This window comes from Rhinolophus sinicus, chromosome 16 (genome assembly GCF_057876585.1).
Source record: "Rhinolophus sinicus isolate RSI-liver-muscle chromosome 16, RSI-T2T, whole genome shotgun sequence".
Classification (NCBI taxonomy): Eukaryota; Metazoa; Chordata; class Mammalia; order Chiroptera; family Rhinolophidae; genus Rhinolophus; species Rhinolophus sinicus.
Window position 1 is genome coordinate 132,500,279 of NC_142516.1, and position 18,167 is coordinate 132,518,445.

General features: G+C 45.0%; 1 protein-coding gene across 5 annotated transcripts in view; it reads left to right on the plus strand.

The window, feature by feature from the left end:
* PLEKHA2 (pleckstrin homology domain containing A2) overlaps nt 1-18,167 on the plus strand; it is a 69,533-nt gene that overhangs the window by 18,394 nt on the left and 32,972 nt on the right. For all 5 annotated transcript variants that reach the window (XM_019748152.3, XM_019748151.3, XM_019748153.3 and 2 more), the window contains one exon: nt 6,983-7,146. In XM_019748152.3, the coding sequence (XP_019603711.3) occupies nt 7,006-7,146 (141 nt within the window). In that variant the 5' untranslated portion in view covers nt 6,983-7,005. The remainder of the gene's footprint in view (nt 1-6,982; nt 7,147-18,167) is intronic.

Sequence of the window (18,167 nt, forward strand, 5' to 3'; positions counted from 1 at the left end):
ATGACATTTTCAAAATGCAGTGATATTATAACAGGAATTGGTTGCTCCCACACTTCCTAAGTTATCGTCTTTGGCCCATTCTCAGCGATGTGTCCTGAAATAGCTATGCTTGTGTTTTGTTGTTGTTCTCGTGGTTTTTATTAGTCCCTTGGCATTGTTGAGGTTCTACAATACACACTTAATGTGTGCTGCAGTTTAAACATAGGTGAGCGCTCTGTCCACATGGCCCGTGCGTATTCTAGCAATAGTTCAGTTCAGTATCTGCACTTAACCTCCACTCCCCAGTTCTGTCTGTTGTATTACAGTCCTCACTGAAACCTGTGATGCCATTTCTGGATAAACTTTCTCCTGTAGAAATTTAGCAATTTCCTATTGGTATCCCTCTTTGCTCACCTAAAGAGACAGGAGGATGTACTTACTTATTGCATGCTCCACTGCATGTCAAAAAACGCCTTCTGGACTATTTTCTAGGGTAAAATCGCTGAAATTCCCTGTCCTGCCAACAGAGAATAATGTGAAAGAAAAATCTCCAAATTTAAAAAACAAATTTATTAAAAACCTTTTTTTGAGCTGTCAGAGGTTATGGTAGATTATTTCATAGTGGGGCCAATGCCATTTAAGTCTTTATCGCTGTTATCCCTTTCTCTCGTTTTTATATACTTCGAAAGTATCAGAATGGACCCCCCATGAATCTCCCTTATTTTACTCTATTCTTTCCCGTATTTCCAAGCTACATTAGCGATCTTAAAAATCAAGATATCCAGTGCAACAAACTATAGCTTTCATAACTTAATAGCTCTATAGCTTTTCTTTTAAAAAAAAATCTATCCATCTCTTCATTCATCTATCTAGCCATTTACTTAAAAAATGTCAACCCCATCTCCCAAGTTTCAAGAAGGAAAATGGGGGTCATTTCAAAATGGGGGAGAAGGGGGTCCCCTTCCTTCTCCCAGAGTGCTGGGCCTGGTGTGGCCCTAGGGCTGTAGCAGTAGAGGAACAGTGGCATTGACTTATTGAATATTCAGTTGGCCCCAAGGACAGGGGCTCCTCTTAGGAAGACCAGGGAGTGAGGAACCAAGCCCACAGGGGAAAGAATGAGCCTCTCTACAGCGTGTTGCAATAGAAGTACCGTGTTCCCCTGAAAATAAGACCCAGCCGGACAATCAGCTCTAATGTGTCTTTTGGAGCAAAAATTAATACAAGACCCGGTTTTATTTTACTATAAGACCCGGTCTTATGTAGTATAGTATAATATAATATAGTATAGTATAGTATAGTATAGTATAGTATAGTATAGTATAGTATAATATAGTATAATATAGTATAATATAGTATAATATAGTATAATATAATAATGATATAATATACACGGGTCTTATGTTAATTTTGCTCCAAAAGACGCATTAGAACTGATTGTCCGGCTAGGTCTTATTTTCGGGGAAACAGGGTAAGATACCAAACTAGAATGGAAAGTGCCAAAGCTCTCTGGGTAGGTACCTGGCTCTAATGTTGCCATATTAGATTTAAAACTTTGACGCACCAAAGAAGTCCCAAGAGAACTATAATTTAGGCAAGTTTTTGCTTGTTTGTGGACTCTGCAGAATTGAGAAATTTATTCTCAGCTTTAAAACTTATATGCTGGGGAAAGGTATGTGTGTGGAGTGCAACAGCTTTCCCTCCTGCTAAATAAAGTAACACACATTCCCTGTAGAAAATTAGGGAAATATGGAAAATATATAGAAATAAATAGAATTCACCCATAACCCATAGATACTAACTGCTAATATTTTGGTGTCTGTATGTCAGTCTTTTTCCAAATATAGAAATACAAAAATAACACTTAGGGGGTTGAGATTGTATTATAAATCATATTGTATCTTAAAAAATCTTATCAGGATACGGGAAGTTTCTTTCTAATTCATTAAAAATGACTTGAAAACATAGTTTTTGAGTGATCCTGCAATGTTTCCTTATGCGAAATGTCCCATAACTTATTTAATTATTCTCTAATCATTGGGACATTCAGGGCATTTCCAACTTTTTGTTACTATAAATTATATTGCAGTTGCTGTCTTTTTATTTTAATCTTTATTTGCATTTCTGTTTATTTACTTGGATAGAATCCTAGAAGTAGAATTCCTGGGTCAAAGGGTATGAACATTTTTAGCTCTCTTATTGCATATTGCCAAATTGCTTTCCAGAAAGGTTTCTACTCCTGTATTAGAATCTTAGTGAACAAGTGTATAAGAATCTTAGTGAAATTTTTCAAGTAGATGACATTCGTTTCAAGCAGCAATCTTCTCTTTACTTTTCCGCCTCTCTACTGCCTCTGTCTTCCATCGGAGTATGTTCTGTTTTCTTAGGGTCTCGGTCTCAGATATCTCTTGTATATTACGAGCCTGATAAAGATGTCAGTTGCTCATTTCCTCGGGGACAGTTTTATTCTTGGCTTGAATCTCTTCCAATGATGGAAACTGAAGCATTTAAATGGAAAGTTGAGGAGCTGTGTTCGACAGAGAAATCTCCTCAATGCCCCCTGATATCATTCTAGGGTAGGCAGCTATTGACTCTTCCCATGAGCTTTGTCTGGTCAGCTGGCAGATGTTGGCCAGGAATCTTGGTTTAGTTAACATTTAAATTCAATGGATACTCCATGCAAATTCACTTTTTTTCTTCAGTTTTACTTTTATGTATATTAAATATTTAATATATTTTCATTTGTAGTACATACTTAAGAACTTATGTACTGAAGAAATTTGGATCATGTAAAACTTTCCTCCTTTTTTTCTATTTTAATTTTAATTAAAATACATTGTTTAGTTATTTGGATTATATGAGGCCATGTTTTGGTTTGGTTTGGTTTGAGGTGTGTGTGTGTATGTGTGTGACACAGAGAGATTGATATCGATTGTGTGTTCACATCATTTTGATTTGCATTTAACAAAGTCCAGGAAGGAAGATGAAGCAGGAAATAAACATGAAAAAAATTAAAGTTGAGCCTCACTAGGCATCATTATATTTAAAACTGGCAGCAGTTGAAAATAATGAGGACAGTCGATGTATATAAGAACATAGCAATGGTAACAATATGTTGCTGGCTGCAATGTAAACACTTAAAATATTTTTAGAAAGCAACCTTGTAATAGGTCTCAAGAATTATAAAAGACCATAAGCTATGATCTAGTCATATTATTACTTAGAATTTATGCTGTTTCCATGTAAAAGAAAGCGTGAAAAATTGGATATATTCTAACTGTCTAATCATAGAGAAATGATTAAGTAAATTATTGCAAATCCAGCCCAGTAATGTTATACAACCGTTAGAAACAATGATTACAAAGACTGTGTAGCAACACGGAGCATGTTTATGATATAATTTAAAAAGGCTGATTACGCTGCCAGGGCCATGAAAAAGCACACAGAAGTGAAAACGGTTGGCTAGAGAGATCTTTTAAAAATGCCAGTGTTGTTATATTGTAATTTTTGTACTAAATGCGGAAAGCACTAGGGAGGTTTGGCATGCTTTGGAATCATAGGATGCTGAGTGGAGTGGACCCAGGGTCCGTTCCTGCACAAATATTCTGTGCTCTTTGTCTTCCATGTGTTGTGAGATCTACAAGCTACTTGCTAGGTGGTTTCTTTGTGGTATTAGAGCAAAGCAAAGGTGAAGAGGCTAGCCTGAGAGATGGGTATCTGGTGCTCTAACCTAGCGAGGACACTTTGCATGTTGTCCCAGGAGATGGGAGAGTCACTGCCAAGGTACGGGGCCCAGGACATGTGGAGTGTGTGTGTGGGGGCACTTCTGAGACAAACCACCCAATGTCACCCTCCACCCAATAATTTTACACTGAGGAACTTGAGTTGAAATTTAATATAACAAGTGATTTTAGAGAGGCAGAAAATAGGCCAAAACTGTATAACTGGAGGGGTGTTGTGACAGCTGGAAAGGCCACTTCGAAGTTTTGTCTTGGTCTTGGTAGGGGAATTTTGGGGTGACAGTATGTGTGTATGCACCAGGTGGGGTTTTTCCCCCTTCACTACCAATTGCTAATACTTTCTCCCCTCACTGCCCAGTTGTGGCTGGGCCTGGGGTGGCAGAGTTAATTGTATTAGAGTGGCGCCTCTGGAAAAAAGGGAGGAACCAGCAGAGACTTGGAAGGTGATGGTGACAGGTTGAAGGAGCAGGGAGAGGGGATTTGGGGGTTGGGACAGCAGGCTCTCTGTACCAGATCTTAGCAGCTGTTGTGGCAAGAGGGATTGGAATGAACTGTCAGAGGATTGGCGCTTAGGACCTCAGCTTTGTGTTTTGTGCACCAGGTTTGTGTTTTGTGCACCGTGTTTTGAGGATGTCCCTTTCTGGTTATAACCACATGTCCGTGTGATGCTCGGTTCTCCTGCAGCTGAGCCTTTCCCCCCACCTCCCACATTCTCCATGAGCTGTGACTCAGCGGCTTCTCAGGGCATCTGAGCAGCTTTTTTTTCTGGGGATAGAACCACAGACAGGAGATGTGGGAACCAGAATTCCTTTAATTTTCTCTCCTTTTGGTATGTCAGGATCTTCTTCTTCCCATGGATCCGTGCAAATGGGAAACCCTCAACAAAAGTAGGCTGTTGGAGGATTTCAGAAAGACTGCCTTTTCTAGCCTCTGACTGTTCAGTCCTGTGGGCTGAGAAGGGAGCATGTGAAGGGAAGCCAGCATGACATTGCATGCTGTGCTTCCCCAGTGGGCCCGGAGACAGTCAGCTTTGTTGTCCCACTGCAGTTCAAACGCGTTTTCTCTGAGAAATGTCCCAGGAGTGGCAACAGTCCTGAAACCCCTGGAAATTCTGTCTCTCTGGTGGGGCTGGCCTTAAGGAAATTAGCTGAGTTTTCCTGGGAGATGAACGAGCTTCCTTATCCTGACCAGACATCTGTGCACTCTCAGCAGGAGGCTGACCCAGCCTGTCTGCAGAGGACTCCTGTTTTCCCGTTCCCTGGGGAGAAGCTGCATCCTTTCTCAGGCATGTGCTCTCTCCCCAGCCAACGCTAGGCCTCTCGCCTTTCCATCTTTGACCCAGGGTCTACAAGAAGCCTTCAAGTTCCTCCCATGGCGTTTGTTCCTAACTTTTGGCTACTATCTATCTTTTCCCCTTACTTGTACTCACACTTGCTCACGTTGTGAAACTGGAGCTGGGATGGAAGTTCGGGGAGGCACTGAGAAGCAGGGGATCTGGCTGCAGGTATGGTATACTTAACCTGAGGACAATTGACTATGCCAGTCCAGGCCCCTTCTGACAGATATGATGCTACTTTGTGCAGGAGTGTTTCTCCCCCAACCCTCAGCCGCCGTTGTCCTCCACTTTTCTGCTGTACTTCTTCCTTCTCTTCTGCCATCTTTTAAAACCTCCTCTTTCCACGTTTTATTCTTTCTCATCTACTCTTTTACGTCTACTCCTTTTATTTCCTTTTTAGCTGTGCTGTTTCATCTTTGCCTTCTTTTCCTGCCTGCTTTACTCTTTTGTCCCCTATCATGCATGACCCAGCAAGTAGCCGTGGGATCTCCCTTCTGACTGAGTTGTCCGTCCCGATTGGGATTTTGGCCAGACCTTACCTGGAACCAAGGGATTCGCTGTGCACTGGTATCCCTGTGTACGGGGGGCACTTTTTCCTTGGGGCAGCCTGTCAGCCCTGCCAGGCTGCTTGTGGGGGGTGGTGGTGGGAGAGGACAGACTACATTACCCGTCACCATCCTTAGAATTAGCCTGATCTCGTGGGGGTGTGGCTCCCCCACCCTCCTGGAAGACTACAGGTGTGGCGTCTTGGTAGCGTCCTTGCTGGCCAGTGTTATAGTGCAGGGAATGGCCGTAAGTCCTCTGTTTCACAACTTGGCTTAGTTGTAGACTAAAACCTGTGGTGGGCTTGGGTCTTAGTGAATTTTGCTTGTTGGATTCAAGCAGGGCCAGAGTGGGTGGTGTCTGTCCTTGAAAGTCTGAATGCCATGTGGTGTTTTCTGATCCCTGTGGGACCTTGTCCCACTTCTGTATTGCGTTGTCCATCAGGTTGGGTGTAGCTGCTTGTGGGAAGGTGCTCATCCTCTTTGGGTAGGCGAACAGAGCTCCTGACCTTTCTGAGAGACCAAAGGAAATCACGAGGAGAAAGGAAACTGGCTTGAAGGTTTCCGCTTGTCTGTTAACACCGAGATCCTGTTCTGGAGTCAGTGAAAGTGTTCAGGGGTTGGGGCTTTCTTCCCGTCCTTCATTCGTTGAATTTACAAGTGGCCTCGGGGGCTGAGGGATGTGGCCATGCCACAAGGTCTCAGGAACCCCTCCGATTAGTGCCTTGGTCGCTTCATGGATCTGGAGGGACTGCTCTCAATGACTGAATTTCTGGCAAAATTTAATTTAGGTATTTGAATTGGAGCTTAAGTCCTTTCTGATATAGTCTCTTTATGGATAAAATTGGGGGATGACCTACTTTCCTTTTGTGAAGAGTAACAATACCTAGTGTTTATGAAGTGAAGTGCTTTACGTGTGCCAAGCACTTCATTCTCACCCAAATCTTACAAGGTACAGGTACTATTATTATCCCCATTTCATAGATGCAGAAACTGAGGTACAGAAAGATGAACTAGTTTGTGGTCATACACTATGAAGCCAGAATGGGAATTGGAACCCAGGCCCCTGACCCAAAGTCTCGGTTTATATCCTCCATGTCTGTAAAGTTGGCTAATGCTCTGCCCGGCACATAAAAAAGCCTCAGGAAAGTTAGGTGACACATGCTCATGGATTTTGATGACTGCTTATGGAATGGAATTGATAGAGGTTTCCAGGGTCTGGTTGGGGTGGAACATTTGGTGCCCTGGGATAGGAAGCTGATGAGAGAGAGTGCCAGCCCAGTTTCTCGCAGCGGTGAGTCAAGCCAGAGTGAGGTTCCTACAGGTCCTGAGGCAGGGCCCGCTTCACCCTCCTTCTCACCAGCACCCCCCTCCTTCGTCCCATGCAGGGTGATGTGAGCAGAGCCCAGGAATGCCTTATGTGGATCGGCAGAACCGAATCTGTGGGTTTCTGGACATCGAGGAGAATGAGAACAGTGGCAAGTTTCTGCGGAGGTACTTTATTCTGGACACCCAGGCCAACTGCCTTCTCTGGTACATGGACAATCCCCAGGTGAGAGGCTACGGGGGAAGGTGGCAGGGTGGCTGGTTGCCCATCACTGCCTGGGAGGAATGTACATGGGATTAGCCTCAAGGGCTTCGTGTCTCATGGGCAGCAAACACACACACACACACACACACACACACACACACACACGTACACACATACACACACCCCACGCATGCACGTGCACAGGAAGTCATTCCAGATTTTAGCTTGAGAAAGAAGCTCATCTCTCCTGACCCAGGGGATCTGGTGTCTTTTCTCACACTCAGGAATTTAACACTTGCAAAGTCCCACAGAGGCCGCCAGGCTGGATCCAGGCTCCAAGGCATGGCTTGCTTCTTCTCATCTCTCTTGTTAGGGTTGTGGCCTTGTGGCCACTCCTGCTCTTCTAGTCTGGGGCTCCTCCCCAGCAGAGAATGTGACCTGGTTCCTTGAGCTGGTCAAATGGACTTTTTTGGTTCCTGGCATCGAGTCAGGAGTCGGAATACTGGGTTGTAGGTGACCTTGGAAGTCACGTAGTTTTGCTTCCTTGTACTACAGATGAAAAAAGCCGAGTCTCAGACATTGGAATTGACAGGGGCCCCCTAAGTTTTATTGCTGTGCCTAAGGCGTCCCTAGAGTCATCTCTGGTCCGGGAAAAATGTTCTCTACCCTTGATTTGGGATCTCAAGTCTTTTTTCTGGTGATATGAATGCTGTTGGCTCTTTCCTTCCCCCTGCTGTGGAGCAGTTTGGTGGAATGAGGCCCCCAAACACTGGTGTGGTCCCTGAACGGCAAGATCATGGGTCATGGCCGTGTTGGGTGGGATGGGGTGTGGGGCTGAGGTCTGGTTCCGGTTCAGAGACAGGGGAAGAGGAAAGTCTAAGAGTTGGGGGATAGATTTGGCCCATAAAATATGAAATGGAAAAAGAGTCCTGTGAGTCTCTAGATCATTATCCAGGGGTAACCCTCTAGAGGCCTTTGGCATTTGTCCTCTGGATTTGATGGCTGGGAGAAAAACACTATAGATACAGAAAACATACCCAGAGGTCAGCTGCCACTAATTGCCTTCTCCAAGGAAGGCCTTAACCTTAAGTGGAACTGTGCCCCATGTTTTACCCCACATCCCTGACAAACCTTCTGTTGCTTACTTTCGTTTAAAGTGCTGAGCGTGCAGAATGGAAACCACATACGGACACTAACATCCTTGACTTAGCCTGGGATGGCTGCCTCTTACAGTGTTTTGGTTTGGGGTTTGCCTGTGGGCCCTGCTGTATCATTTTTCCTGCCTTTGCTCTGCACAGGTGCCCACAGCTGGGTCAACAAATCCACTGTTGGAAGAACTTGAAATCAAGTCTTTGTTTCCAGTCTACTTGGTTTCTGGCTTGCCAAGGATGAGCCCTGGTGACTTATGGTCTCTGAGTCTTATCATTCCCTTTCCCTTTTTCTTCCTTTGTCTACCGTCTCCCACTCACTGGCCATATTAGTTCAGGTAATTTGAATGTATTTTTGTCCTGATTTAACTGCTTAGTGCTATGCTGCCTACTAGGATTGTTCTTAACCCAAATTCACTTGTTCGGGGAATCCTGCCTCGTTGTTGCCAGCTACCTTCCCTGAGAGCTGGACCTTCCTTCATACTCTGGGCCACAGGCTGAGAGTCTTGCTGGCAGTGACGTGTCACCTAGGACCACAGGGCTGCCATCTCTGTTCTCAAAGTGTTGCCAGTTGTTGGGAATTCCCTTGCTCTGTCTGTCCTGCCCTCTGATTTGACTGTCCCTTGGTTGCAGAACCTGCACCAACTTTGCGTGCTAGGCCTTCAGGCTGCCTTTCCGGGACGTCTGGGGGCTGCCTCTGCAGTCGGTCCAACCCTGCCTAGGACAGCCTCCTGTGTTTCCCTGGCAACTGAGCACTCAGGATGCTCTTTATGCTAGAGCCTTCTTTGAGTTTGAGGTACCGGATAAAACTTGTGGCCCCTGCTGGAAATTCTTTACATTTTCCCTGAGAGCAGAAATTTCGGCTGGCTTGGCATATGCTGAAAAAAGAAATATTGCTGTGACATAGCAATATTTGAGAACATTTTACTTCTTTAGTTGTTGGCTTAGCTCTTTGTTGTATTAATGGCCAAACAACCATTCTAGACTCGAGATTGAATGTTGTTCTAAGTTGTGAAATAGTATTAGTGAACACTTATTTATGTGTCGAGCACTGTTCTAAAGACTTCATTGGGTTTTCATTACATTCTGACAGCAGTCTAATTGGTAGGTATTATTGTCCTCATTCTAAAGGTGAGGTGGGTGAGGCAGAGCGGGGAAGAAATTTGCCCATGGTTACATAATGAGAAAGTGGCAGAGCCCTGGCAGACTGACTCTCGTTCCTCTGCTATTATTGCTAATAATGAGACAATCATCTTAATGTTGCTTGGGAGGAAGGAAAGCTTTCAAAGGTAGTATCTGATTAAGAAATAGATGCCAGAGGACTCTCAGGGCTGGGAGCTCGTAGATGGCACGGGGCTCATCTGGTTTAGCCTTTGATCCACAGTGTCCAGCATTTGATAAATATGTGCTCATTGAATGAATGAATGAACAAACTAATGAAGCTGTCAGAAGGGAGGCTGTTACGAATTACAGAGTGGCCCGACACCGCTCTCCTGGGGTTGGGGACGTAGCCTAAACCAAATGGAAGTTCTGTAGAGTGAGGCAGAGCAGCATGCCAGGGGTCAGGAGAAGACGGATCAGAGGTGATCTCCAAGAGGAAACTGGAGGGTTTTGGTCTGTCCCCGTGGAGAGAGACCCTGGGGACTCTGTTCTCTCACTGAACATCCTATATTTATAGGGAAAAGGAGATACCTGGTATGGTATGTTCGTTATTTAGTAGACATTAGTAAGCAGGGGTTTTTCTGAACCCAGGTCTCTGATCTTGCCTGTGTAAAGCCCTTGGTAGCTGGTGTTTATGGAGCCTGTTTGACTACCACTGTTACTGTTATTACTACCCACGGATTATACTTACCTGGGTGGTCGCCTTATGCCAGCCATTGTGTGAAATGCTTTACATATATCACCTGATGAAGTCCTTGCAATAGTCCTGGGACTCAGGGACTATTGTCACTCTCACAGTACTCTGCAAGGTGCTGAGAAGTGCAGCGCCTTTGCTCAAGGTTGCACAGATGGTAATGCGTGCAGAGCTGGAGTTGTCTGTCTGACTCGAGTGTCTGCACTCTTCTCCCTTGCCTGCCTCCTTCCTCCTCCTCGTGTGTGTGCTCAGCCCTGGGCAGGGTCCTGTGGGTGATGTGGAAGGTGAACTCAGTGAATGAGGTCCTTGCCATTAGGAAGCTTCAGGTTCAGGTGGGGAGATGAAAACAACGCACACAAACCTATAGAGCTAGAAATCTGAGTCCATCTTTATAACAAGATAGCATATCCTTCAGGGGAACCACCCGGCTGCCAATACGTATTGTTGGTTGAGGGAGAAGGGCTGCAACGTTCCCTGCCGCTGCCATCAGGGGAAGAGGCAGGCCCGGAGGTGGAGTCTTACTTAGATGGAAAGTTCTCAGACCTGGGCGACAGGAGGTGAAGGATCAGATCCTGGCGCTGCCACCAAGTTGTTTTGTATGTAAGCAAGTCATTGTCCTCTCTGGGGGGTGGCACTAGATGCAGGTCTGGAAGGGTGGGTAACGTTAGAGTAGTAATTATTACTATAAGTGATTCCTATCTGTAGCGCACTTTACGGGTTTTGAAGTGTTTTCACTTACAATATGTCATTTGATTTTTGTTGTGCCCCCTGGAGGAAGGGGAAGAGGAGGGCGTTCTCAGAGAGGGAAACAGCAGTCATTATGGGGCAAAGGCAGCACCGAGGAGGGAAGGTGAGCTCTCCTGGTTAGAGGATGTTTAAGGTCGGGTTCCCCAGGAGACCCGGGGACAAGGATTTGTGGCGAGTTCTTTAGTAAGGAAACATTCTCCTGAGAGTGTCAGGTGTGCTGGGAAGCAGCACGTGGAAGGGGAGGAAGCCAGACATGAGTGTGAACTCGTGAGAAGTCTGCAGAGGGCAGGCCTTAGCCCGATGCTGCAGCAGGGAGCACAGTGTGTGAGGCCGAAGCATGGTCCCAAGGGAGCCGAACTTCCCTGTGCCCTGCTGGACAGTCACTGGCTCTACAAATGTGGGCCAAGTGGCCTCCATCGCCTGCAGGCAGCCTCTGAAGCAGCTGTAGGTACTGCACATTGTGACACAGCCAAATGGCCGAGACGGAGGCCGGTGACAGTGTCTGCTCACAGAACATAGACTTGGATGCATGATAGGGGTCAGCCTGCTTGGACCAGGCACAGCCTTGAATGCCTGCCTGACAGAATTTAGAATCGATGGGGTAAAGTAAGGAGTCAAGGTTTTTAAACACAAGCCCTGGTGATCCCAAACAGATCTAGGGCGAAACCCATTAGCTAAAAAGGACCACTCTAAATGGAAAGTTTCGATTGTATTGATTATGGCCACTGATGTGGCTAATGCATTTAAAAATCAATACGTTGACAACATTAAGCACGCAGATAATTCGTTTTTAAAAAAGATTTTTACTAAAATATAGCTAACACAAGAATTCTTAAATAGAAACAAGCATTAGCTGTATTTCCCTTAAAACATTTCTATGCTACAATGGCACCAGCACTTGTATTTTAGTTTAATGTTGGTCCCGATCGTGAGAGGGGAGATGAAATTCCTTAATTAGGCTTCTCGACTTCATTACTCTGACCTACTGAGTAACTAACTATGTTTTAGTTGCACAGCAACGCTGACGGTCCACCTTTCTAATGCCCACTTGGCCAAGTAGTTGCAAGGCTAAATTATATAGCCCCGAACAAAGGATAAACAGAAGCATGGAAACAATATTACACTAGATTGTTGTTCTTCTCAAATTTATTCTGTAAAATGTATTTTCTCTCTTGTCCCAAAATACTGAGATGCTTTTATGTTCCAAAGGCCATGATGTAAATTATGAAACAAAATATCCATAATATCAAAAAAGATTATATCTCTGCATCTCTCCTGGTATCTCTGGGGCTCTAATAAAAACCCTTTGCTTTTTGCTTTTTTTTTTTTTTTTTGAATAAGCTGAAAGCAATTCTTTTTATTGAAAAGGGCAAAGAGCTTCAGCTTGCTGACAAAAAGATGAACATTTCGCTGCATTTTAGTAGAAAGAATATGGTAGAGTGGGTGGAAATTATACTAGTACATAGCGTATAATGGACAATAGTTTCGTCTTAAAGGCTAGGCAAAAATTGTTTATTGTTTTTTTTTTTAATTGCATTTTCTGTATCAGAAACCTTCTTAAGAAAAATTTGGCTGAAATCCAACAATATTTCAAAGAGTTTTTGGGTAATATGCTTCACTCTGTCAAAAATGCCAAGAACTGGTAAGATAACTTTGTTTAAAACTGGCCAACACATGCACATGGTACAAAATTTGAAACGCTGGAAAGCTGATGTAGTGACAGGTTTCTCCCTCCTACTGCTGTTCCCCAGTACATTTTCCCCTAGCCAGAGGCAACCAGTATTACCAGTTTCTTGTGTGTTTGTCGAGAGATATTCTCTGTCGGTACAAGCATCATGATAACTCTTAGATCTTCAACAATTGTTTGGGTGAAGTGTTTTTTTAATTCGTGGATTTTGTGTAGTTGGTATGTTAGCTATCCATGTGGACACATAATTTCAAGTGTTAAGTAGAATTTCTGACATGCTTTTGTCTATATTGTGTTAGAGTAAGAATGCAGAATTCCTTTGGGAAGAAAAATTCCAAAAGAAGATTTGAAGTGACAGCTCTGTACTTTTACTTAGAATGCAAACTCTGTTTAGGCTTAATTATTATTAAATTAATGTTTTTAGAATTAATGTGTGGACTTCTTGAGCGTTAAAATACTGTAAGTGCAATTTTGCTTTGTGTGTTTTCTATGGTAATCTTAATTTTTAAAACTAATTCTTGTCTCTATAACAAGACTTATTTTGCCTAAGTTAAAAAGTACACCTGAGAAACCCTTTGGGATGGATAGTCCTGTTAACAGCACTACTTCGTATGAAAGTCCAAGCAACTAAGGCAAAACCATGGTGATGACTGTTCCAAGTTTTCTTAAAATTTGTCTTTGGCTATATTGTTATGTTTTGCTTTAGATGTTAACCTTTAGTATTTGTTTAATATATCTGTTGCATCTGTTTTTATATATTTTATATATTTATATACAAGAATGCAATTTTATTAATAAAGTAATGTCTCTAAGGAAAAACAGGGCTGTTTGGGACAGGGCTGCATATTAGATTTTGCTTCATAGCCAATTTGTATTCGTTATTTCAGCTGAGCACAGGATGACTTAATGAATACGTTAATTAGGGAAGCATCCATTGTTTAGAGCCTCCCCCGTCATCTGTAAAATACGGGTAATGATATGAATTATCTCCATCTGTGACATGCTTGCTGTCAAGATTAAATAAAGTAATGTATGTGAAAGTGCTTTGATAAACTCTAAAGTGTTACAGAGATGTGATTCGTTAAGGAAATTTGTTCTGGCAGTGACATCCGCAGGACGGGAAAGTAGAGAGAGCCTGGAATTGGAGATGAGAGCGAGGAGTGGTCCGACAGCTTCCTTATGTATCTGCAGTGATGATGGGAATGGTGGGAATGGAGTGGAAGGGACAGATTTAAAGGCCGTGGGAAGGAAGAAAATGACGGGCTTGGTGACTGACTGAAGGTGCAGTAGGCGAGTCAAAGGTTTCGTGCCTGCTTGACTGGGGGTAGAAGGTGCAGTTGCTGAAGTGGGGAACTTGGGAAGGGAACCAGTTAGAGGGCGGAGGGGAAATGATGATTGACTTTGAGGGAAATGTGGAGGAGGCTGAATTGAGGAAAGGGATGACGGCTTTGGCTTATTGAGTGGAAGGTTTCAGAACCGTTTAGGTGGCCAGTAGTTGATGTCTTGGAACCTGAATGTGTCCGGGCTGTTACCTAGAGCCCAGGAGTTTCACCATGTCTTTAGGTCGTTGTCGCCAGGATTGGAAGAAGGAAGTGAAGGAGCTGGGACTGTGGTGGCCAAGAGACTGACACATCATGAAGTCGTTTCTGGCCAAAGCCGGTGTTGGTGCACGTCCACAAGGAAGAGACATCCAGATAACAGAATGAAAGCATTACACCAACACAGCAGTTTATGATATAGAATTGACTTTTCTTGACGAGAAAGATTAAGTGCATGTTTTTGAACTGGGGCATGAAGAGAGTAGCCATGGGCATTTCTCCTTTCCTCCAGTTAGTTGTGGGAAGTGGAGCTATAGGATGGAGGGGAGGAGTCGTGTCTGATGCCAGAGCAGCAGGTAAAGTCCCATGTCATCTAATACCTGGGAGGAGCTTGGGTACTTTTTTTTGGGTTATTCTCTCATGCCAGGGTGAGAGCTGTAGATTGGTGGGCAGAGGGAATAATGCTCTTCCCTTCGATCCCATCACATAGCTCTTCTCAGGCAAGTCCTTCCCTGAGAGTCTGTGTCTGGCCTTGGTTTTTGGTGGTTTGAGTTACGGTTTCAGGCCATGGGCAGCCACGGTGGCTTATGCCCTACTTACGGGATCTCCACCTGCATTCCTTTCCTCCTTGTCCCACTAGTTAACCAGCAAGCTGGTTTTGCCTGCCTGCTGTGTTCCTTGCTGTCTGCTAGGCATTCGAGGGCTAGAAGAGAAGGTAAGAAGGCACCAGCATCTCTCCTTCTCCTTTTCCACTGTCTGAAGTTGTGGTCCTTTGGAGTTTGGCACCTAAGAGCCAGTTTGACTAGTTCCTGCCCTGCCCAGCTTGGGCAACTGTACAGGGCCTCTTTTGGTGTAACCCTGCTGGTCCTGTCCTTGTATTTACCTTTCATTGATAATCAACTCTTAGATAATGAGCAGGTCCTTGTACATTTGAAGGATTGTCTCATGGGAGGTGGCATGGTAGAAAGGAAAGTGTATGGGATTTGAGACTCAGGAAGGGTTGGGTTCGAATACTGGCCTGACTACTCAGTACCTTTGTCACCTTGGGCAAGTTGCTTCACCTGTTTAAGCCTTAGTTTCTTCATCTGTAAAATGGGATTGTTAGGATTAAGTGACAATGTGCAAAAGTACCTAACAGCAGACCTGGTGCATAATAGACTCTGAATATATGTCAGTTTCTGTCTTCTTTTCTCAAGTTGTGCTTTGTCCAAGCAGCAGATTAATGTTGGGAGTGATGAGCTCTGTCTGTCTTCATTTGCCTCCCTGAGGAAGTCATTTCCCCAAGTTGAGTCTTAGACACCTCACATGGTGAATGACGAGGCATCAATAGAACCTTTTAGTGCTGATGTTCTGTGAATTTATGAATCTATAGTTAGATCTTCTGGTCATTTCTATGCTTCTTGTTACTCTCACTAGAAGATGGGAACATTTTTTATTTCAACACGAAATAATGATGTTGCTTCTAGAAAGACAGCCTACCCTGAGAGGTGTGTCACAGCTCTGTGTGGGCACCTCAGCTTCTTCCTTGGCGATGGAAAAGAATCAACCCTATATTTTCCATTCCTGGAGAGTGGGAGCTCCTTTGAGGGCCTTGGTGGCAGAAGAACACTTGAACAAAAAGCAAGCCGCTGGCAGTGTCTTCATAAAACCATCAGTCATTTAATGCCCTGGGCCCTACGTGGTTCCAAAAAATTTAGAAGTCCCAGAAATTTGCAAGTTGCTCCTGACTTACAGACATTTTCACACACAGTGGCTGCCAGCCATGCACGTGCCTGGAATCTCTTCTCTCCCTGCCCACAGCCCTGCCCTTCTCTTCTTCCTCCCTATTTACTGCTGGTGCAGCAACCAGGGTCACTCTGTGGGTTGTGGCTGGGTGTGACCCTTTCTCTCACCAACTGCTGCGTCTCCAGTGCAGAGTCAGCAGGACTAGCCAGTGTCGGCAGCAGTGGTCCTCAAACCTGGTGGCACAGTGGCATCGCCGGGGCACTCTAAAAACATACGGGTACCTGGGCCCTACCCCAGATCAGTTAAAACCCTAGGGATAAAGCATGAATATTAGTTTGTTTTAAAAAAAAATCTCCCCAGGTGATTCACATAGCAAGCAGCCTTCCCTCCAACATCTGTCTGCACTCCCCATCAGCTCAGAGGCGCTCGTCTCAGGTGTTTCCTGTCCCTTTTCCTCGCCCATTCCTCTACTCCCTCTCCCCAAGTCCTTGAAGCTGTTTTAGCTGGTACAGTCCTTTCAGGCCCCCTCTACCCAATTCCTGTCCCACAGGAACCCTGCCCCAGGTCATGGGAACTGCAAAGTAGATGACATCCAGTTTCCAAACATGAACAAGTCTCCCAAAGAAACATTGTTTGCCCGTGGTGGATAGAAGCTGTGTCATATTCCAGGACTCCATGAGTGTAGCAGGCGTTCATGGATTGGTTTGGGAACTTACCCACCATGTAAATAGTGTTTTCATTAAAAAATTGAGGAGTCTGCTGTGTAGAGGAATAGGATTCTACCCATGTTCTCAGTGTGCTTAAAATCTAGTAGGAAGAGACTTAAACTCACAGAAAAATATACTTGAATACAGAATCCAGGGCTAGATTTTGTCACGTAGACCAGTTGTTCTCAAACTTAGGCCTATTTAGGGATCACTTGGGAACATTAAAAAAAAAATGTACATGTTCTGCCCACATTCCACTTGATTGTGATTTAGTGTTTTTTTCGGTGAGACTTGAGCCTGGGCCTTTTCAAACAAGCTCCCCAGGAGATTCTGTTGTGCACCAAAGTTGGAGCAGGACCCGTGTACATGAAAACAGTGAGAGGAGAGATGAGGGCGGGCTGCAGTCAGTAGAGCAGGCTTCGAGCAGGTGGGTGGGCCCTCTTGTCCTGTCCCTGCAGGAGATGGTGCTGTGGCCAGGAGAGGCAGCTTGCTGTCTCCGACACCCTGCCCCTCCCCAGGTGCTGTTTCCTGGTGTTCCTGCCCTGACATTTGGCTGCTGAGGCCCTCAGCCCAGGCATTTGGCATGAATGAAGTTGACCAGGAAGTGTCTGCCTCGGGCTGCCACCCTGGCAGCGAGCTGTTACCATTAATCTCCTAGGGTCAGTAATTGGAGTGGACACTGAGCCATCATTCTGGATCAAGCCTCAGTGATCCTGGAGCTGTTTTCTCCTGTCATTCATTTCCCCCTGGGTGATGAGGAAGGTGGGGTGGGGTGGGGGTGGGGTAACTGCCTTTTCAGATATTTGTCAATTTTCCTGGCTTCTCATGGTAGAGAAGAGGTGCACAAGAGCCTAGGAGCAGATGGTAGGTGGGCTGTGGGTAAAGGGAGTGAGGCCAGCCCCCAGCCCCCAGGGTAACTGCGCTGGGAGAACTGCTGGGAGAACTTCTGCCATCTCTTCCTCTCTGAAGCAAGAGAGCTAAGGGGAGGAGGGGACTGAGGGTGGAGCAACCCTGGAGGGTGGAGGGGATGAAGTAGTTGAAATCTGATCGGCTTCTATCTGTCATTACATGTGGGTTAGTGTCTGAATGGTTCCCCAAGTCCCACTTCATCACTCATCATTCAAGATAGGGCTCTGGAGGCCTTTGGGCTGTGGTTTGGGGTCAGGAGAGTGAGTTGTGCAAGACCAGCCCTGAGACTTGGCGTCTGTACCTTGTAATTAGCATGTGGGTCGGGGATAAGAACTACCACAGCTCAGCTCTCTCTATGTATTTTCATGCCGTTCCCCCGACAAGCTCATGAAACAGGGCTTATTATCCCAGTTTTATAGGTAAAGCAACTTGCCTACAGCCATAGGGCAGTAATGGCACAGCTAGAATTCCAACAGCTCAAGCTTTTTAAATGACACTGTGCTGCTTCTAGGGCATCGGGGTGGAAGTTGCCAATTATGTGACCTTGGTCAAATCTCCTCACAAGTCACTTTCCTCAAGTGCAAAACGAGGGGCTGGGGTGGGCTGGGTGCTCTGTGTGTGTCTGGAGGCTGTGGAGACATGGGCTTGCTTTTTTTTTTTTTTTTTTACATGGGCTTGCTTTTGGCCGTCTCACTCAGGAGGACCTGAGTCCTCGTCCAGAGTGGT